This window comes from Hemiscyllium ocellatum, chromosome 11 (genome assembly GCF_020745735.1).
Source record: "Hemiscyllium ocellatum isolate sHemOce1 chromosome 11, sHemOce1.pat.X.cur, whole genome shotgun sequence".
In the NCBI taxonomy this organism is placed as follows: domain Eukaryota; kingdom Metazoa; phylum Chordata; class Chondrichthyes; order Orectolobiformes; family Hemiscylliidae; genus Hemiscyllium; species Hemiscyllium ocellatum.
The window spans coordinates 21,937,273-21,963,313 of record NC_083411.1 but is presented as its reverse complement, the minus strand read 5'-3'; the positions used below and the strand labels follow the sequence as shown (position 1 = coordinate 21,963,313).

General features: G+C 41.1%; 1 protein-coding gene across 3 annotated transcripts in view; it reads right to left on the bottom strand.

The window, feature by feature from the left end:
- col4a5 (collagen, type IV, alpha 5 (Alport syndrome)) overlaps positions 1 to 26,041 on the bottom strand; it is a 257,193-nt gene that overhangs the window by 64,198 nt on the left and 166,954 nt on the right. For all 3 annotated transcript variants that reach the window (XM_060832454.1, XM_060832453.1, XM_060832455.1), the window contains 6 exons: positions 18,165 to 18,332; positions 16,475 to 16,564; positions 14,524 to 14,670; positions 7,631 to 7,729; positions 5,202 to 5,291; positions 39 to 178 (listed from right to left, as the gene is read on the bottom strand). In XM_060832454.1, the coding sequence (XP_060688437.1) occupies positions 39 to 178; positions 5,202 to 5,291; positions 7,631 to 7,729; positions 14,524 to 14,670; positions 16,475 to 16,564; positions 18,165 to 18,332 (734 nt within the window). The remainder of the gene's footprint in view (positions 1 to 38; positions 179 to 5,201; positions 5,292 to 7,630; positions 7,730 to 14,523; positions 14,671 to 16,474; positions 16,565 to 18,164; positions 18,333 to 26,041) is intronic.

Sequence of the window (26,041 nt, the reverse complement as noted above, 5' to 3'; positions counted from 1 at the left end):
ATGATTGTGTTGCCTGTTGCCAGAAGAGAAAGTCTTACCTTTTGACCAGGGGGGCCTGGAGACCCTAGATCTGGGAAACCTGAGTCACCTTTATCACCCTTTAACCCTGGACGACCTGGAGTACCTGGCTGACCTGGACGACCAGGATTTCCCGAAGAACCTTTTCCGCCTGGTGGACCTATCCGGTACAGAACAGAATTATCCCGACTTCACTTGCCATGAATGCAAAAGAGGAATTTTCAACTCACAGATTTCATTATTAATATTGGCTGGATGAAACAACAAAGCACAGGTTGCTTTAGTATTAGCTCTGTCTGATATGCTGTTTAGTTTTTTTATTTTAAAATGTTGATAATGAGTCTTCAGGGAAAGATTTTAACATGAGGAAATGCATGACTTTCTTATTACTTGAATAATGCAATCTGATTGCCTCTAGGGTCAAGTACAAGTACAAGTTAGATACACCATAAAGCTCCCTCCGTTTGGTATCCAACATTGCAAGAATGGTAAGACTTTTAAGACAGAGCAGAAGTGTGCACTGCTGATACTGAAAATTAAAGTCAAGATAAGAGTGGCACCCATCTCTGTAAGTCCATATAGAGTCATAGAATCATATGGTTTGTACAGCATGGAAACAGGACCTTCGGTCCAACTTGTCCACGCCGACCAGATATCCCAACCCAAACTACTCCCACCTGCCAGCACCCTGCCCATATTCCTCCAACCCTTTCTATTCATATACCCATCCAAATGCTTTTTAAATGTTGCAATTGTACCAGCCTCCACCACTTCCTCTGGCAGCTCATTCCATACACATACCACCCTCAGTGAAGAAGTTACCCCTTAGGTCATTTTTTTATATCTTTTCCCTCTCAACCTAAACCTATGCCCTCTAGTTCTGGACTCCCCAATCCCAGGGAAAAGACTTTGCCTATTTAGCCTATCCATGCCCCTCATAATTTTGTAAACCTCTATAAGGTTACTCCTCAGCCTCTGACGTTGCAGGGACAACAGCCACAGCCTGTTCAGCCTCTCTTTATAGCTCAAATCCTCCAACCCTGGCAACATCCTTGTAAATCTTTTCTGAACCCTTTCAAGTTTCACAAGATCTTTCTGTTAGGAAGGAGACCAGAATTGCACACAATATTCCAACAGTGGCTTAACCAATGTCCTGTACAGCGGCAACATGACCTCCCAACTCCTGTACTCAATACTCTGACCAATAAATGAAAGCATACCAAACGCCTTCTTCACTATCCTATCTGCCTGCGACTCCACTTTCAAGGAGTTATGAACCTGCACTCCAAGGTCTCTTTGTTCAGCAACACTCCCTAGAACCTTACCATTAAGTGTATAAGTCCTGCTAAGATTTGCTTTCCCAAAATACAACACCTCACGTTTATCTGAATTAAACTCCATCTGTCACTTCTCAGCCCACTGGCCCATCTGGTCAAGATCTTATTGTAATCTGAAGTAACCTTCTTTGCTGTCCACTACACCTCCAATTTTGGTGTCATCTGCAAACTTACTAACTGTACCTCTTATGCTTGCATCTAAATCATTTATGTAAATGACAAAAAGTAGTGGACACAGCATCGATCCTTGTGGCACTCCACTGGTCACAGGCCTCCAGTCTGAAAAACAACCCTCCACCACCACCCTCTGTCTTCTATCTTTGAGCCAGTTCTGTATCCAAATGGCTAGTTCTCCCTGTATTCCGTGAGATCAAACCTTGCTAACTAGTCTCCCATGGGGAACCTCGTCGAATGCCTTAATTACGTCCATACAGATCACATCTACCGCTCTGCCCTCATCAATCCTCTTTGATACTTCTTGAAAAAACTCAATCAAGTTTGTGAGACATGATTTCGCACGCACAAAGCCATCCCTAATCAGTCCTTGCCTTTCCAAATACATGTACACCCTGTCCCTCAGGATTCCCTCCAACAACTTGCCCACCATTGACGTCAGGCTCACTGGTCTATAGTTTCCTAGCTTGTCCTTACCACCCTTCTTAAACAGTGGCACCACGTTTGCCAACCTCCATGTCTCCGGCACCTCACCTGTGACTAGCAAGAGGCCCATCAATCACTTCTCTAGCTTCCCACAGAGTTCTAGGGTACACCTGATCAGGTCCTGGGGATTTATCCACCTTTATGCATTCCAAGACATCCAGTACTTCCTCCTCTGTAATTTTGACATTTTGCAAGATGTCACCATCTATTTCCCTACATTCTATACCTTACATATCCTTTTCCACAGTAAATACTGATGTGAAACACTCATTTGGTATCTCCCCGATTTTCTGCAGCTCCACACAAAGGCTGCGTTGCTGACCTTTGAGGGGCCCTATTCTCCCCCTAGTTATCCTTTTGTCCTTAATGTATTTAAAACCCTTTGGATTCTCCTTAATTCTATTTGCCAAAGCTATCTCATATCCCCTTTTCCCCATCTGGATTTCCCTCTGGGGCTGCACGGTGGCTCAGTGGTTAGTACTGCTGCCTAACAGCAGCAGGGTCTCAGGTTCAATTCCAACCTTGGGTGACTGTCTGCGTGGAGTTTGCACATTCTCCCCGTGTCTGTGTGGGTTTCCTCCAGGTGCTCCGGTTTCCTCCCATAGTCCAAAGATGTGCAGCTCAGGTGAATTGGCCATGCTACATTGTTCATAGTGTTAGGTGCATTAGCCAGAGGGAAATGGGTTACTCTTCAGAGGGTTGGTGTGGACTTGTTGGGCTGATGGGCCTGTTTCCACACTGTAGGGAATGTAAAAAAAAGTATACTCCTACTGCCTTCATGCTCTTCCAAAGATTCACTCGATCTATCCTTCTTTTTCTTAATCAAACCCTCAATTTCTTTAGTCATCCAGCATTCCCTATACCAACTAGTCTTTCCTTTCACCCTAACAGGAATTATACTTTCTCTGGATTCGCATTATCTCATTCCTGAAGGCGTCCCATTTTCCAGCCATCCCTTTACCTGCAAACATCTGCCCCTAATTAGCTTTTGAAAGTTCTTGCCTAATACCGTCAAAATTAGCCTTTCTCCAATTTAGAACTTCAACTTTTAGATCTGGTCTTTCCTTTTCCATCATTATTTTAAAACTAATAGAATTATGGTCACTGGCCTCAAAGTGCTCCCCCACTGACACCTCAGTCCCCTGCCCTGCCTTATTTCCCAAGAGTAGGTCAAGTTTTGCACCTTCTTTAGTAGGTACATCCACATACTGAATCAGAAAATTTTCTTGTACGCACATAACAAATTCCTCTCCATCTAAACCTTTAACACTATGGCAGTCCCAGTTGATGTTTGGAAAGTTAAAATCTCCTACCATAACCACCCTATTACTCTTACAGATAGCTGAGATCTCCTTACGAGTTTATTTCTCAATTTTCCTCTGAATATTATGGGTCTATAATACAATCCCAGTCAGGTGATCATCCCTTTCTTATTTCTCAGTTCCATCCAAATAACTTCCCTGGATGTATTTCCAGGAATATTCTCCCTAAGTACAGCTGTAATGCTGTCCCTTATCAAAAACGCCACTCCTCCTCCTCTCTATCCTCCCTTTCTATCCTTCCTGTAGCATTTGTATCCTGGAACATTAAGCTGCCAGTCCTGCCCATCCCTAAGCCATGTTTCTGTAATTGCTATGATATCCCAGTCCCATGTTCCAAACCATGCCCTGAGTGCATCTGCCTTCCCCGTTAGGCCCCTTGCATTGAAATAAATGCGGTTTAATTCATTAGTCCTACCTTGTCCCTGCCTGCCCTGACTGTTTGTTTCTCTTCTGTTCTCAACTGTACCAGTCTCAGATTGATCTCTTTTCTCATTATCTCCCTGGGTCTCACCCAGAACCACCCCACCCACCACCACCTTCCTAGTTTATCTATTGAAATTTTGAAGAATTGGGAGTGGTAATAAAACTAAGGCTGACCCCACTCTTTCTGCTGACTGTTGAATGTGTTCACTAATTTTCCATGTAGTCATATCCAGTTTCCTCATTAGTCTCTGAGAAAAAGGGCTAACTTAGTGCCCATGCTCTTTGGTTACTGGATTGGGATCAATCAAATTCATTTCATTGAACTGGTACTGATGAATGTTAGAGATATTCATTCCATCAGCATGGTACTAGAGGTGAAAGAACTACAACACAACCTTATTTTAGTGACCACTCCAGCCCCAGGTGTCAGGGTGCATATGATGGGTGCAGGTTCACATCATTACTTTTTACTTAATCTGTTCTGGAAGGAAATTTATGCTCCCTGTTTTCACTCCCAGACATACAAGCCAGAGATACATCTTTTAGACTATTCCAAAATGTCTGGGATAGCTGGGGACAGGCAGAGCTGAGTCTAACCCTGCAGCAGATAAAGGCCCACTAACCTCATGGCAGTCAGAAAGTAGATTAGATTACTTACAGTGTGGAAACAGGCCCTTCGGGCCAACAAGTCCACACCGACCCGCAACCCACCCATGCCCCTACATATACCCCTTACCTAACACTACGGGCAATTTAGCATGGCCAATTCACCTGACCCGCACATCTTTGGACTGTGGGAGGAAACCGGAGCACCCGGAGGAAACCCACGCAGACACGGGGAGAATGTGCAAACTCCACACAGTCAGTTGCCTGAGGCGGGAATTGAACCCAGGTCCCTGGCGCTGTGAGGCAGCAGTGCTAACCACTGTGCCACCGTGCTGCCCACTAAGAGAACACATTTCTTCCTCTCTTTTCAATGTGTTTTGTACCAAGATCTGTGCATGATTTATGGGACTCTCAGGAACAGCTTGAACAAAGAAGCTGACAATAAACTATGTTGGTTTCTAGTTTTCACTAATACAATCTCCAGGTGTTAAGGTCACTAGCAGTTTCCAGTGGCCAGGAATATAACTGCAAGCTCGCAGCTGTCATGTCTTTACTTGTCCTGCTTTCCAGCATGCAGCACAACAGGAACTATGTTCATAGCCTAGTAGAAGAAGCCTCAGTGTTTGCAGACCAGCAAAATTGGCTTTATTTCATGCAAAATCATATAATGTGTTGTGCTACATCAGCAAATTAATACCTCCATACTGGAGGGGCATTTTGTACAAAATTCAATAATTATTGGAAGCATAACATTGATCAAATTGGAAGCTCTGTTATGTGTTTTATTGCTATTGATAAATAAAATGGCTTTGATTCAAATCTGTTCTGAACTTACCTGGAAGACCCATTTCACCCATTGATCCTTTTGGTCCGGGTAATCCTGGAGATCCTGGTTGTCCTGGGTACCCTGGGTCTCCTTTCAACCCTGCAAAAGTAATTATTAAAATGTATCATCATAAACATTGCACATGTTCTAAAACAGAATCGCAACAGTGAAAACTGTCCCCATTTGATTAAGAATGCAAAGAAATTAGTGAGTTTTGAGACGATTTGTAACTCAGGTTGAGGTTCTGGATGTAAGTTTGCTCACTGAGCTGGAAGGTTCATTTTCAGAAGTTTCATCACCATACTAGGTAACATCTTCAGTGAGTCTCCGGATGAAGCTTCATTCAGAGGCTCACTGAAGATGTTACCTAGTATGGTGATGAAACATTTGAAAATGAACCTTCCAGCTCAGCGAGCAAACCTACATCCAGAACGCCAAGGAATCTGACCTGTGATAACTCTAAATACCTGCATTTAGCATTGCGTGTTATAATGTCAATGTTGCAGGATTTGGTGCGGAGTGGAGTTCCCCTTTACTGACGTTAATTTGAAGTTGGAGCATGATAATGGGTATCTCCTAGCCCCAATCATATTGAAAAGACTTTGTACACAGAAAATCAGGAAGTAACAAGCACAAGATTATCATTCAATATCAGTGAACTTTACGGGGAGTAAAATAAATATAGGGTCATACACATTAAAAGCTGAGGGAAGTTCTTCAGAAATACTTATGATTCAATATGCCATTTAAAATTCAGTTACACATTAGAAGACTGAACTTTTTCAGGGAGTTTTATTAGCAATATGTTGGCATAAAAAGGGAAGTCCTCATAAGTTCAAAGTTCCAATTGATTTCCATTGGGTGGATTACTATTTTAGTCCCTTTTTGGTACAATTCTGGAACTGGCACTTGTCTTTTAACTCTAGGTTAAGACAGATGCTAACGACACTAAATGCATTCAAAAGACCAATCTATCTCTCCCAAAGGAATGGAGTTTGGTGAAAGCATTACAGTATTCCAGATAGCCTTTTCAACAATTTTCTAATAGTTAATAATATCTGGATACTGTAAGAGTCTGGAAATTTCTCCTCAGTAACGCATTCTCCACCTCAGGTTATATGGTGTTGCGTTCATGAGCTAAAGAAGATGAGACAATGCAAGTTCTTAACTATTCAGAAGTTTATTAAAGAACTAAACACACAACTCTCTGAGGCAATAAATCACAAGATTAATAGTTCTTGGGAAAGGTAGAAATACAATCTATTTCCAGTGGAGAATCCAGTTTTTCTATTCAATTATTGTTACAGTAAAATATTTAAATAGGAGATCTATCACTCAGTAAGATAACATTTACTTTAACTCCCCAAGTAAAGACCACAGAGATAATAAGATGGTTTTGTCACAATTAAGGAGAGAACTACCATTACCTTGGGGCAGGGCCAGAAATCACAGACTCTGGTACTGTTCCTGCTGTGAACTACTGACCCTTCCCAGGCCAAGTGGCTCCACCCCTGAACCAAGTATGGCAGGCCCCATAAAGATTCTGGTTACTGGCTCTTGATGTGTACCTTGACCCAGCCCCCACCATTGCCGAGTAGTCTTGTCTTTACTGTGCTAAATACTGGACTGAATCTAAAACTCCAGGGTGTACTTTCAATATTTGTATTTTTTTCTTGTTTGTGTATAACTAATTTCTTATATATGCAGTTGTTGTCTTAATTATAATTGCACTTGGTCCCTTTATATGCCAAATAAAGTTGTATTAGTGTTATTGATTTTCTTTATTATTCATCTAGCTCTGCTTTGAAATTATAAAACAGTTCGTGCTGGGTTAGCTCTTAACAAAATTAGCTATTTGTGGTTTACATCTACCGGCATAAAACTACTTTAACAACTATCACACTGTTGTAGCTCTTCGTGACAATTTGCAGGAAAAAATGGATCCTTCTTATTACTCTTATGGCTATAAAAAGAGGAAAATCTCTTAACATAAGGAAGATTAATTGATCCTTATTATGTTTTCAAAGATTTCATTCTTGGAAAATGACTCTTTAAGCTTATAACTATTTAACATGGAAAGATCCCTTCACCCCGTTCATGAGTGGTTCCACAGTGATGCCTCAGGAATTCTAATTTTAATTACGCACGCATGAATATCTGATGTTGCAGTCAGTTTTCGAGGTTAATGTCAGTGAATGCTGACAGTTTGGCCAATTATTATAACTACAAAATCCAGGCCATAGGAAATATGAACATTCAATCTGAAAAAGTATGTTACTTGTGAATCTACAATGGAAAATTCAACAGACAAAACAAGCATCTTCACGAACTGATTGACCTCAGGGGACATGGATACCCCTCATTGTTGTCTCTTGTCCATTTCTTCCAATCATAATCCTAGTGTACTCTGGAGCAGAAGTGTTTTTTTTTGCCCTTACCTGGACCTCCTGGCAATCCTGGTAAACCATCTTGACCAGGCGCTCCTGGGTCACCAGGTAATCCTGTGAAACCTTTTACGCCTGGAAGACCTGGTGAACCTTTGAGATAGAAGCAAAAATGGAAGATTCATTCATAAATCTTTATAAGTGGTTAACTGATCAATTAAATAACTGTTTATCAGACCGTCTTATTCTCATAGAGATGGACGTTGCATGTATGTTAAAATTCTAATCAATTCCAACAGCTTATTATAATATTCCAACCAACTTCATTACAGATCCTACCAACCAACATGGATCACTTTCAAGAACTAACACAATTTGATGGAGGAAGATATTGCCCATTCTTCATTGACTTAGCTTCAAAAACGTACTTCTAAGTGCAACAGGACAATGCTACACCAAATGAAAATGTAGGAAACTATAAGATTATATTTTGATTATATTCCCTACAGTGTGGAAACAGGCCCTTCAGCCTAACAAGTCCACAGTGACCCTCTGAAGAGTAACCCACCCAGACCAAGATCCCTCTGACTAATACGCTGAACACTATGGGCAATTTAGCATGGCCAAATCACCTGACTGCACATCTTTTGATAGGGGGAGGAAATTGGAGCACCTGGAGCACCTGGAGGAAACCTGCGCAGACACAGGGAGAATGTGCAAACTCCACACAGACAGTCACCCGAGGCTGGAATCAAACCTGGGTCCCTAGCGCTGTGAGGCAGCAATGCTAACCACTGTGCCACCCTCAAACTGATATATACATGCTTGAGCCATGGGAACTTCATTTACATTGTGGCATTTTCTTTCCTGCTGTCATATGCCTTTAGTTCAACCTCAGAGGCTACGTGCTTATTTATTATCCAGCTTTTCCCACTTGAGACACATGATGAGAGTACTTCAACTCCTTATCAGGCAGTTGCTCTACTCAGATGATGCTGCAGTAGTATTCCGCACCAAGGGACACCTTTAATGGTATGTGCTTAGACTCTCTGATACTGTGACCATCAACATCTGCAAGACTACTATCATGACGTGGAATATACCATTACTATATCATTACTTATCAGCATTTGCAATGTTTTGCTGGAGGTTATTGATAGTTTCACATACCAGGAGGGTAGGCTGAACAGCTTTCACTTTTTCTGTCTCAAGATATATCCTTTGAAGCTCTTAGCAGCACAAGAATACAAATTCTGAAGTTTGGGGTATGCAAATATCAACAGCACACACTCATTGCTAAGCCAATGACATTTGCACTAGATCAGCTATATTCATTGATGATTATGATTGTAAAGGCTAAACAGGTTGGGACTCTATTCATTAGCGTTTAGAAGCATGAGAAGTGATCTTATTGAAACATATAGGGTTGTTAAGGGGCTTGGCAGGGTAAGTGCTGAGAGAATGTTCCCCTCATAGGAGAACCTAGGAGCAGAGGACAGAATAGTCTCAGGATAAATGGACACCAATTTAAGACAGAGATATGTAAGAATTTCTTCTCTTAGAGGGTTGAATGCCTTTGGAATGCCTTGTCACAGAAAGCTGTAGGGATAGAGTCCTTTTGTAAAATAAGTCCTGGGTTAGATAGATTCTTCATCAGTCAGAGAATCAAGGGTTACAGGAAAAAGGTAAGGTATGTTGGACCAGTCATAATCCTATTGAATGGCAGAGCAGGCTTGAGGGCCTACTTCTGTTCCTATTTCTTATGGTCTCAAAACCAAAGTCCTTCCATATAGTGAATTGGCTGCTGTATCACAACCTACCGTGCATCCACATCTCCACAACAAGGACATCTGAAAGCGAGATATGAGGATGAATTTTGACACTAACAGTTGGAAGATAGTCTCTGATAGTCATGATTACTCACGTTTGACTGTTTAGAGGGGCATTGGAAGAGGTGAGGAGGAATGGAAGCTCAGTTGGCTGAGAAGAGACCCTAGAGGAAACAGGAATTACGTTTTGTGGACCTTCTCTGCTCACTTTCTTTGTCTGCAGAAATGGAACTATGTAAGACACTGGTTAGGCCACAGCTGGAGTCTGGTCACCACATTCCAGGTCGGGCATTAATGCTTTGGTGAGGAGATTTACAAAAATGTTGCCATGGCTCAATAATTGCAACTTTGAGGAAAGATTGGACAGGCTAGAGACATTTTCATTCGCACAGTAGAGGCTGAGGGGTGACTTACTGGGGTGTACAACATAATGTGGGGCCTGGATCGAATAGCCAGCAAAGACCTGTTTCTGCTAAAAGAGAAGTCAGTTATCAGAGGGCACACAGTTAAGGTGATGGTGGAAGGATTAGGTGGGATGTGAGAAAAATCCTTTCCATCCAGTGGGTAGCACATCTCTGGATTGGTGGTTGAGGCAGAAACCCTCAACTCATTTAAAATGGACCTGGATCTGTATTGGAAGCTCTGTAACCTGCAAGGCTACTAACCAGGTGCTGGAAAATGGGATTAGAATGGGCAACATGTTCATTCAGCCAGCAGAATGGGCTACTTTTAACAAAATGGACTGAAAGGCATCTTTCTATGTTTTTTTTTATGGTTCTAAAAAGAACAGTGACAACCAAGCCAGAGTGAAGTTGCTGAGCCAGGTAGTACTTAACACGGAGTTAAACAATGGGGGGCACAGTGGTTAGCACTGCTGCCTCACAGCGCCAGAGACCCAGGTTCAATTCCCGCTTCAGGGCGACTGACTGTGTGGAGCTTGCACATTCCCCCCATGTCTGCGTGGGTTTCCTCCCACAGTCCAAAAATGTGCAGATTAGGTGAATTGGCCATGCTAAAATTGCCCATAGTGTTAGGTGAAGGGGTAAATTTAGGGGGGTGGGTTGCGCTTCGGTGGGTCGGTGTGGACTTGTTGGGCCGAAGGGTCTGTTTCCACACTGTAAGTAATCTGAACAGGCAGGTGTCAACCATTACCTCACACACAGGGGCAACTAACAGTAAGTGCTTTGATATTCCAGTCTGGTAACAAATATCCCTTCAACTTTATTGTTTGAGAACAGATTTCGAAGACAGAACGCACTAAATGCCAGTACCACCAACCTCCCACAGATGGGCAAAATGAAAATGATGAAGGTCTGGAGGCTCATAAAACTGCAAGGTTGCCAAGGAGCACAGAAGTAGTAAAGGCACAAAACAAATCACATTCCAAATGGCCATGGTATGCCATGCTATGGAATTCATGAGCATAACCTAAATACCACGTCCCTGCTGAAATGTGCTGCATGATTGAATGAAGGGAAAGAAACAAAATAGTAGAATCTATATAAACAAGAACAACAATCTACACTGCAATGTCTCGTTTCATGTATTGTCCTTGCTGACTGAAGATTGCTATTTATGGCTTAAGCTCACATACCACTAAATGGCAAAGTGAGGAGAAGCCAGCTGTACTGATAGAGTCATAGAGTCACAGAGATGTACAGCATGGAAACAGACCCTTCGGTCCAACCTGTCCATGCCGACCAGATATCCCAATCCCACCTCCCAATCTAGTCCCACCTGCCAGTACCCGGCCCATATCCCTCCAAACCCTTCCTATTCATATACCCATCCAAATGCCTCTTAAATGTTGCAATTGTACCAGCTTCCACCACTTCCTCTGGCAGCTCATTCCATATACACACCACCCTCTGTGTGATGAGGGTAATGTGTTTGAGTGATGCACATGGACTTCAACAAGGTTTTGATAAGAGTCATAATATTTAAGCAGTTCGAGACATTCACTTACATTGCCATAGTCTCCAGGACTATAGGCAAGAAACTGGAACAGGGGATCAACGTGATCGGATCTTTGTGGATAAGTGTGGACACAGTGATAGGCTGAAAAGCCATGATGTTCTGTAGTGTCTATGAGACTGATGAGGAGACAGGTCCCAAGAACTACCTCAGCAGGTAAAAGCACTGAACCCACAATGTTGGCATTATTCTACACAACACATTAGCAAACTGAACTACCTGATTTCCCATGTTTATATAGCACCTTTTAATAAAATAAAATGGCCAAAGATGTTTTGCAGGAATGCTATAAAGAACTAAAGCAAAATGCTGTGGGTCATCTGAAACAAACATAGAAAGTGCTGGGGAGATGTGGCAACGTCTGTGGAAAGGGAAACAGAATTAATGCTTCGAGTCTGGTATGACTTCTTCAGAACCCAAAGGAATTGGAAAATGTGTTAAAGTGTCACATGTGATGACATTAGAGCAAGTGATCATAAGTCTGGTTATAAAGGGAGGCCACAAGTTGTGACTGAAGGAGTAAAGAGAGACAGTGAGGCAGTCAGGTTTGTGAAGGGAACTCCATTGACTGTGCTCCCATCAGTCGAAGACCTGAGACATGGTCACAAGGATGCAATGATTAATACTGGAAATGCTCAAGAGCCAGAACTAGATAAATGTTGATATCTTAAGGAGCTGAGGGTCTAGAGAAGATTACAGTGTTGGTGATAAGGTGGGGAATAAGGTGAAGAGGTGTGCTGGTGGTCAGGCAAGGGAGGACATATGGAGACTGGCGGAATTTCCAAAGACATCAGTTTTAAAATTGAGGATCTAATATCGAGCTGCGAGCACAAGGATGACGAGAGAATGGGATTTAGTGTAAGGATATGTGTTCTAGGATGACTTCAGGTTTATAGAGGTTACGGGAGGGGAGGCCTGAATAGGATATGCTGGAATAGTCAGGTCCAGAGATAAAAAAAAAGAGAATGATGAAGATTTCAGCAGCACATCAGCTGAGTAAAGGGCAGGGTAGGACAATGTTACAAAGTGGAATGAGGCAGTCTTAGTGATGCTGCGAATATATCATCGGTAGTTCATCTTAGGATCAGTTATGAAACTAAGGTTTCAAAATCTCTAACAGCATTGCTTTGTGCAACTTGGTGCTATATACACATCATGTATGTAGTACTGTTATTAACTCAATGGTTGTGTAATCTGAAACCTGACTTTTAGTTTCAAATTCTGGAAGACAATATAAAAGGAAGAAGAAGGATATGAACGTACTCAACAATATTAAGAAATAAATATACAGAAATCACCCAAACTCCCTGGGGAGAAGTCAATCACTCCTGTTCCTGTTTGCAAATGATTCATAACCATTAAGGACGATTAGTCTTTTCACCTCAAACTCCTCTGTCGAAATCTAACTAGGCAGGTGCAAGTTATTTTCCATGAATTTCTTGTTGCTTATGTTTTGAGGTAGAAAGGAGACAAAAAAGAGTCATCTGCCAGTAGTCTCCAACTCAGACACAACAGTATTTCATTTTGAGAATTTAACTGAGAGTGGTGACAATGCTGTGATTCTAAACTAAAAGCAGAAAGAAAAATAACAATTCGGAAGTGATCACATTAAACACCTTTGAATATTAGATACTTCAAATGAGCTTTTGAATTCCACTGATAAATTACCGCTTCTGGGGAAATCAATAAAAACTAACGTCTGATTGTGATTTGCTGAAGTTCGGTTCCTCCTGGTGTTAGATGTCAATATATGCACATGCTGCGTTAGTGATTTCATCGACTTATGTTCTTTGATGGCATATATACATAATGATTTAGTATACAATGATGTAACTAATGCAAAGTTTGCATATTCCATGACTTGACTACTGGATCTAAATTCTGGAATGGACATAATTTGAGGAAAATTCCTCCTTTAGAAGTTAATAAGAGAGAATTTCAATGTTGTTCATACCTGTGATACCAAAGGATTAATGCTGGTGGTTCTAGAGGCACTATGACAAGTTTAATAAGTTAATACACTAAACATTGCAGGTACTAGCCTCAAATTCAGTGATCAACATATGGAATATTCAAACAAGGTGACAACATCTCTAATTTAGAAATGAAGAAGAAAGGAATGAAACATGTATCAATGTCCATCCATTCAGAGCTTTCATAGTGGCAAAGATAACAGACCCCAAAGCAAAATTTACAAAATGATGCATATATGAACAACTTTGATAATGATTACAGCTAATGTAACAAAATAGGTGGACTACATATAATGGTAGCAATATACCACTCTTCACAATTGTAGAAAATACAATTTTAATATTTACTCTTTCATATTTGTTTAGCTTTAGAAATATAATGGCACTATGTGCCGTTACAAAAATACACTTTAGAAGTGAACACTTGGCAGGCATATACCCACAGTGTACATTCACAAACACTATAGATTTTACTGATAGAATATCTTGTCAATGATTGAAATCATGGAAATTTATATGACATCGTCAACACTTGTATCTCATTTCGACTACTTTGTCATAATGTTCAGATTAAAATGGGGTTTTATTTTACATTCTTGACAGTCAGACATGTCAAAAATCCCCTGCTTTTAAATTGCTAATTAAAACCTACAATAGAGGTCCTTTTTACACCTTTATGCTTCTATATCTATTTTCTGCCAAGTCACCAGCATTGATTACTACATACTGAATTTCATCACCAATCAATGACACAACAGCCTTCTCAATCTGTTTTGCAAGTGCACAAATCAGGGTGTATTATAAGCTATGTATATTTGTGTACTGGAGCTTGTGGTACAAGGTCACATGGACAGAAGTTTCTACACTGATTGCATAATGGATTTTAGGCATTTGACATATACCCACATAGATGCTGAAGAAACACGTTGGTAGGACAACTGCAAAGCACATTACTGGAAGATAGACAAGATGTCTGAAGTTGGATCTGGTACTCACAAGCATTGTGAATATGATGATACCATTGTCAGGGTAACATTTGTCAATATTCAAGGGGTTGGATTTGTATTCCAAAGAAAGAGAGATATTTTTAATCCTTCTCTCCTGTACTGGTTCTCAAGCTACACGTGCTGGTTAAGTTCATACAGCCACTCCACAAAGATAATCCACATACCTGGGATACCCGGCTCTCCTTTCTGTCCTGCAAAGATCTGACCTGGATCAATTGTTCCTGGGGCACCTGGAAGGCCAATGTCACCTTTGTCACCTTGATAGCCAGACCCGCCTGGGTTTCCGGGCCTCCCTGGGATGCCGTCATTACCTGGAACAGATAGAATGGATCTTTCTTTATTAAAAAGCCTGGGAAATAAAGTTACTAATTACTAAAGTTCACCTGGACAGTTAATTTAAAAACTCAAGTTTCTTGCAAAGATGAGCCATATGAGACAAGTAGTAAATTATTAGGGAATAATTTAAATTAAAGCAGTTTGTTGGTGTTATTAATGTTTATCCTCAACTCCACCCGATGTGACCCAGATACTGAATTCTACTTTGACATTTCGAAGTGGAATTTCCTCCCTGTGAGTGTCATGTGTTGAATTTCTTGGGAATTTAAGACCCACAAGTAAAAGCTTTCAGGTGCTGCTGAAGTTGGGTCTGGAGAAGGATGGAGCTTGAAAAAGCCAGAGAGAGCTGCTGTGCCAGGAACCCATGCCTAAGGCAGTTGGTGAGGCAAATTCAGATTGGGCAGTAAATTGGGCATGCAAGCCTTATCAGGAGTATGTAATGGAGGCTAACTGGGTTTTCCAGCCATGCTCTAGTTTCCTAATGCTGTCAGGACGTGGTTGTGGTGGTTGTAAATTCAACATTAGATCAGAATGACAGCGCTCCAAGTATACCTTACAGGCTCTCCTTTCCTTCCACAGTCTGGGTGAAGCCAAAGGCTGTCCCCTTGAAGCATTTCTGCACCACATCACAGTCATACCACATGCCTTACCCCCAAATGGTGGTTTGGCTGCTTTTTACATTGTTAAACTGAAGCTTAAAACTGTTAAGTATTGCAGCCAGCTGTTCCTCTGTATCCAATTGCCCTTCCGGTCTCCAGGGACTGCTCACTTCTCTTACTTGAACAGGGTACCCATTTCTCTGCCAATTAAGTGATCACCAAGGTCAATATCTTAATGGGATTTTATTTGTCACCTTGGAAATGTTACAACTGGCTCCAAATCACTGATTCTTGTGACCAGGCACAATGTGCACACCTAATATGTTCCAATACAGGATTGGTTTAAAATGCTGTTGGGTTTCATTAGGTATTGGGATATCAATTTGCTGTTATTAATAAGGCTTCCAGCAGGGAATGAATTGCATTAAAATTATAGATTGGCAGGAACAAATCGGGAACTGCAAACACTGTTTTTCTCCCCTGCTACCTACCTGAACGTCATGGAGAGATGAGCTGCTGATTGCAAGTTTTTTTTCAGAATGGAGACTAATCTTTTTATTTGCCTACTTTGGATTTGACCAGCTTCATTTTCCACTTCTGACACAGTAGCAGGTCCACCTCCCAGCTTATGGACACCTCAAAACCCCATTATTTGGCAGTCTCGAGACAAAGTTAAAAACAGAACATAGGATCCATCCATCCCTGAATTCTAACCTTCAACATTAAAATCCAGCCATTGGCATCATTCTGGTAATCACCAGAGCCTGAACATCGCCATAATTTGTGCAAATCAAAAACTGGGCATGGAGTGTTTGGTGGGACCAAACCAAGGTCTTATACAGGGTAGGAATGATATTTCGAGTTTGCTATGCAATAGTTATCTAAATATATATCCTCATGCAAGTTTTCCTCATCCCTCCAATACTGGACATCATCCATGTGTTTCATGAACCATGACCACTCTAGGTCCATCTCTTGTTCCATGACTAGAAATAGTCACTGTGAATCATACAAACATAAGTGGTACTGTGCAAATGATAGAAACACAGAAAAAAAAATTGGAAAAAATGCAAGTATCATACTCAATTGATCTGATTTGAATGATTGTGTCTCTGGGAAACTACTGCTGGAAGAAGGAAACCAAACTAACAAATTCCAGAACTAGCGTAGCCGTGCCAACCTTTTGCTCCTTGAAAACCTGGAGCACCTGGAGGACCAGGAGAACCCGGAGGGCCTGGCGTTCCCATTACACCCATATCACCCTTAGGACCTAGAAACAGACAAGAAATTAAGCATAAGTCTAAATAACGAAACTGAGGAATATCACAGTCCTGTAAATTAATCTGTAAAACTGTTTAAGTTTTAGAAGTAGTGTAGGGATGGTAAACTGGGCAGCTGGATTTCATCATAATACTTGCCAGGAAGTGCCATCAATGTCGTTTAGGTGCTCCATCTCAATTCTCTGCTGCACGCTTTTGGTCTCTTTCACATTCCCGCTCTCTCTTATAACATGAAAATTGCCTGATTCACTCTTTACAGACTGCACTTCAAAACTGTGGCACATGATGCTGGTAGTTTTGTGAAAGGTTTTAAAAATAACCAAGATTAGAGTAGTGCTGGAAACGCACCGCAGATCGGGCAGCACCCACGGAGCAGGAAAAATGACATTTTGTGCAAAAGCTCTTCATCCTGATGCCTGAAACATCGATTTTCCTGCTCCTCAGATGCTGCCTGACCTGCTGTATTTTTCCAGCTCTACTCTAATCTTGACTCTAATCTTCAACATCTGCAGTACCCACTTTCGCATAGTTAATTTTAAAAATAACCAGGTCATTCAAGTCCTTCTGATCAAAACATTGATCTAATCCAGTATATGGCAGAAAGCAGGTACTTCTGGACTACTAATGGAAGATTGTCAATATATTGTTGGATTGATGACAGGGCATGTAAACATTGAGAGCCATAGTCTGCTTTTGATTCAGGATAATCAAGCACTGATTTCCAGAAACCCAGAGATTGGAAGTTTTTGAGCAGTTTAGAGGAGCACTGACTGGGACCCAAGGTACAATATAACTTTCCTGCTGGAAAAAAAAGTGTGGAACAGTTTGGATTAAATTACCTCGGTAGAAAGTTAGTATGTGTAATTACCGTACCAAAAGTGTTTGGTTAGAAATCTGCAGGCAATTGAAAGCTCTCGGTTTTGTCAGTATTCACATAAGATGACTTCAAAACTTACAAGAAAGATTTGGATCAAATTTAAAGATTTGAGATAAAGGAGTAATCTCTCTAGATTTCGATCACTGTAAAGTGATGGCGTTGTGAAATAAATGAAACCTTGTTTTGGTGTTTAATTTAAGATCTTTCAAATTGTATTCTACATTTAGGTAGTCTGGTTTGTTTTATCATTTTTCCTTCTTTGTAATAAACTTCTATTTTATTGTTAAAGAACGTCTACAGTCTTGTATATTTACGGCTCAGTGACTGACTCCCATGCTAAATAAAATAACAGAAGAAAATCTATCCATCCAGATTTCATTCTGCAATCTGACCTGTGCAGTAGTAATATTAACTGGGATCACTTCTATCAGAAAACACCATGTGCATCCTATCAATCCCTTCCTGATCTATCCATCACACAACCAACTAAATGAATCATTCATTTCTCTTTGAGTGAAACTTCTGAAAAACAAGAACTTATTCCATCACAATGGAAGAAAAATTCAATGACCAACCATCCCATCTAACTAAAATTTGAAGCTGTCCAGCAAGAGAACAAGGAACAAAAAGATGGCTTAGTTAAGGATGCATTCTTCAAGTTGGAAACCATATCCAGCTTAAAAAGTTGCTTCTCACCTTTAGTTTTGTCTTACCTGGTGGACCCGGTAACCCATCCCTTGCTGGTATTCCAGGTGTTCCTGGAGGGCCAACTGGACCTGGACTGCCTGGGAATCCTGTGTTTCCCTTCTCACCAGAAGGGCCAGGGATATCTAATCCTGGAGGACCAGGATCTCCCTTTTCACCAGCGCGACCTGGCAATCCTAATTGACATCAAAGAGCAGATTAGCACCAATGTACATAACAGTAAACTCATGCCATGATACCATGAATTCAAAACTTCAATGAACAATTTGGATTCTGCTGAATATTTTCCTTACTAACTGATTCTATCTTGCGGTATCCTGTTACGCACTAAAGTCATTATTACCCCTCAGTATTCCAATGTTAATCAGCGGCATCTTATCTATTTGCTTGATTCTGGAGACTCTGGGCCCACTGTTGGTGTTCTCTGCAATAAACTCTTTCTATGTACCAAGGAAGTGTATTTGCAAGGAACTGAACCAAGGCTGGACTTCAAATTGATATCCTGTAATAGATTCTGATACTGATTTGTTAATACAACTGTTAAGGATTCAGTCTTAGACATAAAATAATGAATTTACCGATCCCACTCTTTCCGTTCCAATAGGAAACAGCTTGGAAACAGCAAGACCTGCAACACCGCAGTGCCAATTCTCTGACCCTTGTATACTCCTAACACACATTTAACTTGGATGCATGGAATCAATGGACTTACCAGCATCTATCCATAATATAAAAATATGAAGGTTTATGTAACTATCATGTTTAGTTTCCATATACTTGAATGTGAATACACACACGGATAATTATAGATTGATAATCTCAAATTGTGATATTTACTTTCTCCTCTGATGATTCAATTTGATATTGAAATGATCAAACAAATCCTTGAATTTGATTCATCCATTCAATGGAGATCCACATGTTATGAGAAACTGCACTAAAAGAAAACCTACACAACCTCACAGTAAATAAAGTGGCAGATGTTCATTCGCCCGGCCTTAATTTACTGATTAAGCAATACATTCTACATAAGTAACACCTTGGTATGTAGCAAGATGCTGTTTCATCTGATCTTCCCCCTCCTGTTTTTCCTGTGAGCACTGTGGGAGCTGTTTTCATGCTTATTGTGACACAGGAGAGCAGTGTCCTCTAATGAAATATTTTTCAACAAGTGCCGGGGCTGGCACTTCCAATTTAATTGTAGCATGAATCAGACAGATTGAGAATAAAGCTTCTGATGCTCTGCTCCAACAATGCACATAACATCTGTCTTAATGGAGCACCAGTGTGTGATGTTCACATTCCTTTACGAGACGTCCTTATGAGTTCTCCAACTGAGGCTTATTTCTCTGAGTACAATGCCTTGAAAGCTGAGGAACTTTGAAAATAGCATTTTGCATCCAGAAAGATAATTTGCTTATTCTGAAGTCAGTGCTCAAAGGATTGCAGAGTAAGGTGCAAATCGGACTGAAACAAGATTAAGACAAAAGCAGTCAGTTAACATCTCCCCAAAATAAATTCAATGGTAGACCATTAAACCGCAGACACGTTACTGATGCAAGTACCTGGTTGACCTGAATGGATTCAAGATTCACGGCATTGGGGCCACCAGGGAGACGGGAGTCACCAAGCAGTTACAAGTTGCGTATAAGAGGAAAGCCAGTCATTAATTAGAAAAAAGAAACCAAGCAGGTTGAAGTTAAACTTCAACTTCAAGTACATGCTAATAAAACATTTTAGATTTCTGCAACTATTTAAAATAATTCAATAAATCCCAAGTATCAATACTGATGTTTTACATTTTGAGGATAGCTTCATTAAGTGTTGCACATTCAGGCTGGCATTGCTCCTGTGTAGTAGCTCAGTTGGTAGCAGCTGTAGCTCTGAGTCGTAAGGTTCTCAGTTTGAGTCCCACCCAAGAATTTGAAAACAAAACTTAAGGCTGATTCTTGAGTGCAGTAAAGAGGAAGTGTTGCCTAACAGAGCTGCTGTTTTTTGGATAAGACATTAATCAATAGCCCAGCCTTCCCTCTCTGGTGCACATAAAACAATATACTGTACTATTTGAAGAAGAACAAGGAAGTTTTCCCAGTTACATAGCCAAGATTTATTCCTCAATCAACATCTAAAAAATGGATTATTTACTGTGGTCCATTTCCCTTTGTGGAAGCTTGTTGTGTGCGGCATTTTCTGCACGCAGTAGAGGTGACTCAATGGCACAGTGTTTAGCACTGTTACCTTACAGTGCTAGGGACCTGGGTTCAATTCCACACTCAGGCAACTATCTGTGTAGAGTTTGCACATTGTCTACGTGGGTTTCAGCTGGGTGCTCTGTTTTCCTTCCACAGTTCACTGATATGTAGGTTAGTTGGATTGGCCATGGGAACTGTAGGGTGGGATGCTCTGCACAATAGGAATTCTATCATTCTGTTATAATGGTGACTACAATTCAAACATACTCCATTGCCTATAAAATGCTGTGACGTGTCTTGTTGCTGTGAAAAGTACAACATATATGAAAGTTTTCATTGCTATACTTAAAACCATAGAAATGCCAGGACACAGGAAAAGGCTATTCAGCTTATCATGTCTGAGAAAGCTGCTGCTCACTTTAATCCAACTGTCCAGCCCTTAGTTTGTAGCCTTGCAGGTTACAGCTCTTCAGCTTCATATCCAGGACATTTTTAACTGAGTTGAGGGTTTTTACCTCAATCACCAATCCAAGCAGTGAATTCCTGACACTCACCACCCACTGGGTGAGAAGGATTTTCCTCATATCCCAACTAATCCTTCTAGCATCACCTTAACTGTGGGCCCTGATAACTGACCTCTCTGTTAGAGTCTTTCCAGTCTACTCTGTCTGGGCCCCTCATTATATTGTACACCTCAATTAAGTCACCCCTCAGATCCTACTGTACTAAGAAAAATGACTCTAGCTTATCTAATTTTTAAGCTGACAAAATTCTTAGAATTCTCTGTAGTCTTTCCAGAGCAATTACATCCTTCTTGTAATGTGATGCTGGAAAATTCCAGTATGGTCTAACCAGCATTTTACAAAGTTCCAGAATTACACCCCTGAGTTTATATTCTACGAATTTGTTTGCTTTACCATCTTTCCCAACCGACCTGTGAACATCCACTCCAAATTCTCTCATTTCTTCTACCTCTCTCATCCTATTAATCATATATTCTCTCGCTTGGTTTGTCCTCCCCAAATGCATTGTCTTGCTGTTTTCCACTCTGAAATACACTTGCCACTTTGCTGTCCACTCAATGAAATCATTCTGAGTTAACAGCTATCCTCCAGTTCATCAATTTTTGTCTCAACTGCAAATTTCCCTATCATAACTTCCGTATCATTAATATGTGCAATGAAGAGCAAGGCTGCCAACACTTGTAAACATATGTCAATGACATGATCAGTGCTGCTTCCTTCTCTCATTCTGAACTGGAAAAGTTTGTCAATTATGCTTCATTCAGTCTATCTCTGACTCCTCCCTTCCTCAACATCTCTGTTTCCATTTCTGCGAATTGCCTGATCAGCAATGCCCATTACAAACTGATCAACTCCCACAGTTATATGGACGACATATCCTCACATGGAGAAAGTGAGGACTGCAGATGCTGGAGATCAGAGCTGAAAAATATGTTGCTGGAAAAGTGCAGCAGGTCAGGCAGCATCCAAGGAGCAGGAGAATCGACGTTCCGGGCATGAGCCCTTCTTCAGGAAGGGCAGATATATCCTCACACCCTGCTTCCACTAAGGACACCAGCCCAATCTCCTAGTCTCTCTGTCTCAGTTGCATCTATTCTGACAATGTCATCTTCTGCAGGCGGCCTCAAAACTTACCACCTTTTTCTGCACTACAGTGGTCAACAGGAACCTTAGCCATGTTTGACCCACCTCTTGCACTTCTGCCCTCACCCCTTGATTTCCCTCCAGTTACAATGATAAGGTTCCCTTGGTCCTCACCTATCACTGCACCAGCCACTGCATTCAAAGGATTGTGTACCACCATTTCTGCCAGTTCCATTACCTCCAATAAGATGCCATGACCAGACACATATTCCTCTCTCCTTCCTCATTGATATTCCACAGGTAATCTTCCCTCTGGGACATTCTGGTCCACACCTCCCAACACTTCCCCACACCCCCAAGGCACTTTCCCATCACCTTAACTGTGTGCCCCTGATAACTGACCTCTCTGTTAGAGAACGTGTAATACCTGCCTGTTTACCTCTTCCCTCCTCACTATCCAAGACCCCAGGTATACCTTCCAGATGACGTAGTGATTTACCTGTACTTCATTCAATCTAGTCTACTGTATTCACTGTTCAATGTGGTTTCCTCTACATTGGGGAGATGAAACACAGACTAGGAGATTGCTTTGCAGAATACCGACGTTCTGTTTGCAAAAATGACCTGAGCTTCCAGTTGCTTGCCGCTTCGGCACACCACCGTGTTCCCTGGCTAATATTTCTGTCATAGACCTGCCACAGTGTTCCAGCCTCAGCCTCAGTGCAAGCTCAAAGAACAGCATCTCGTTTTCCACTTGAGGACCCTGTAGCCTCTCAGACTCAACAGTGAGTTCAATAACATTAGAGTCTGATTACATCCTTTCAAGACTTTTTACACATGCCACACCCAGTCTGCTTACGACATGGATTGTTTTCAACAGTCACCCATTATTATGTATTCTGAGACCTATTATATTGGTTGCTTTCAGTACAGCGCACACATTGGCTCCTACTCTTAGCTCCAATTATTACTTATTCAGCTTTTCTTCTGCGTTGGCCTGCTATTCATAATCTCCACGTTTACCCATCCCTTTCATATCTCTCTTGGGCTCCATCTGCACTTATTTGCTCACCCCTCCTGTTTCCATTCTCCTTCCCAACCTCATCTTTGGCATAAATGCCACTTCTTTCCTAGCTGCTGACAGTTCTGATGAAGAGTCACTGCACTGAAACATTAACTCTGCTTCTTCCTACAGCTGCCAGCAGACTTGCTTAGTTTCGCTAGCAATTTCTGTTTTTGTTTCAGATCTCCAGCATCAGCACTTCCTCGATTTATTCTGGTAACGGTCTCACCTTCCCAAGAACCGGTCCCAATGTTACACAAATCTGATGTGTGTCCTCACCAACTCCACCCCCTCCCATCCCCCACAAGTCTCCCCCACCCCCACCCTCAATACCAACACACCACAGCTTACCAAGCACACATTCACTCACTTTATTTCTATTTTCAATAGCACATGGTATTTGGAGTAGTCTTCAGATTATCACTTTAGCTGCCCTTTCCAATCAAGTGCTTTTCAATCTCTTTCTATAAAACCTGCTTTCATGACCTCATCACCATTCTCATGAGTTGAGCAGCACAATGGCTCAGTGGTTAGCACTGCTGCCTCGTAGCACCAGGGACTCAAGTTTTATTTTACTTTCGGGTGACTGTCAGTGTGCAGTTTGCACATTCTCCACATATCTGCATAGATTTGCTCCCACAGCCACAAAGATGTGCAGGCTAGGTGGATTAACCATGGGAATTGTGGGGTAATAGAGTAGAGGGGTGAAATGCTCTTTGGAGGTTTGGTATGGACTTGGTGGGCTGAATAGCCTGCTTCCACACTGTGTGGATTATCCGATCCATATTGGTACCCACATGGGCCCCAACCTCTTTCTGATCACAATCTCCCAGAAGAATTTCCTGCAGCTGTTCTGTGGCATCTTTGACCCTGGCACCAGGCAGACAACACACCTTCCTGGAGTCTTGTCTATACTAACAGAAATACCTCTCTGCACCCCTAACTAGTGTATCACATTGCTCTTTTCCTCTTTTTATGAACCAAGGCTTGTCAAATCCTCAGGGGAAACCAAATTACTTTATTTGAAATACATTATTAGCCATGTATCTGCAGTAGCCAAACAATTTACATCAAAACAACAAGTTTGGATAAATACCAATCAATTTGGTTTCTGTTCCAGTGATTTTCATACAGAAGAACAAAATATTCGCTAGGCTAAATGAGAGAACTTACATGATAATGTTATCACTTGAAGAGGCTGATAGGGTCGTGAGGGTTAAGATACCATCTGCTATAAGCCTCTTCTGTCCATTAGTTGATGGATAAGGATGTCTACTGCAACGAGTCCAACCTTCCCCCAATATCCCTCTCTGCAGAAAGTGATTTACAGTCTCTATTTCCATCATAAAAACTTACTTTGTGTGAAGGTCCCCTTTATGTCCCTTTTCAGTATCAGTACCAACACATTTTATTGCAAAACTAGATCCTCTTGATCAGTATTTTGGTGAGATGAGCAAAGTAACAAGCAGCTCATGTCAAGTGCCCTATCACTTTTGTGTTTAACAAGCCAAAGGAAACTGTTCTGAAAGTAGGATCTGATGACGATTGTCTGCTAAACCCAATCCACCAAATTACAACAGTATTGATACTTGAACATTTTTCGACTATTGAACAAAACACACTATAAATTAAGAGGAGCATGGAGAAGCAAAAAGGTTTGTGTTAGCAAGTGTAATATATTAGATGTCCAGCTGAAGCCATGCATCCAAGTGTACACTGTTGTTGGGAAGGCTCTTGTGATAGTGGCCCAGATACAAGTCCCAACTGCTCCAGAAGTATGCAATAATATCTGAACAGGTTGATTAGAAAATTATACTGTTGTTGGTAGTTACATGCATTAATTTTGCAGTGCACATCGCTTTTAGAACTTTATTAGGGACCTGCTCTTTAAAAACCTTTGTACAAGGTGCAATGGTTTGTTACTGTTTGTTGACTCAGATTCTGTGGCTGTGCGTCAACACATCAATCCAGCACATTCTCTTAAATTCTTACATTCTTAAACAGTCTCTGATCGTAACTGTAAACTACAACTGATTGATATGTAGATATCTTTACCATGCAATTTATATGTGATAATAAGGATTTAATTCTGACATAACTGATATAATAATTTCAGCCATGCGCACAGATAAGCAAATGACAGCTACAAGACAATGATTTATGTACCAGGATTAAAAGGGTGGTGATTTTCATGTCTGGCAAACTTTACTCCTGAGTTCAAGTTCACACAGGTGTTTACAAATACATCATACACATCCACCTCATGCAGCAAGAATGCTATATTCTACACACGGCTTTGTGATAGTGAAAATTCTGTTCTCTCTCCACACACACAATCAAAGTTTGCCAAACATCTCAGGACATGAGTGCTCCATTATCACAACCAACGTTTAGCAGTTTAACATCTCAAACTCTAGAAAACACCATTCTTAGCAAAACACAATATGGCAAATTACATCATAAACAAAATAGTACCAAACCTATTTCTCTAACTTTTTTTTTACAAAAATCCATGAAACTGTGTGAAAGCTTGGGAAGAAAGCATATTTTGCATACAGCACTGGACAAGACAGACTAATTCCCAAGTTCATGACACCTTCAAAAATCGCAGTTGCAGTTTCATATGATTCCTCTTTGACTGTCCTCAGGGGCTGTTTGCAGCATATGATCAGTAAGCTTCGCACATGAGCCATTGGGAGAGAGCACATCCTGAGTGAGTGAGTCACAGCCGGGGTGAGTGCATGTATCAGGGAATTTGGAGTGCAGTGGGAATTGAACTGTTAACTGTTACTTTTTCATTTTTTCCCAGGTTTTCTTTAAAGTTCAGTAGTCCAGTTAAAAAAGGTTAATAAAGTAGCTGATCAACTGTCAGTCATCTGAAGCAGAAAAAGAGCCTCAATAGATGTTGATTACTATTAAAGGTTAATTAGCGTGAGCCGCCTTAGCTCAAGTTAAGAAAGGGACAGTTGGAGGTGTAAGATCAAGCATTTGAGAGAGATGCAGTAAGAGTGAGTGTGTGTATC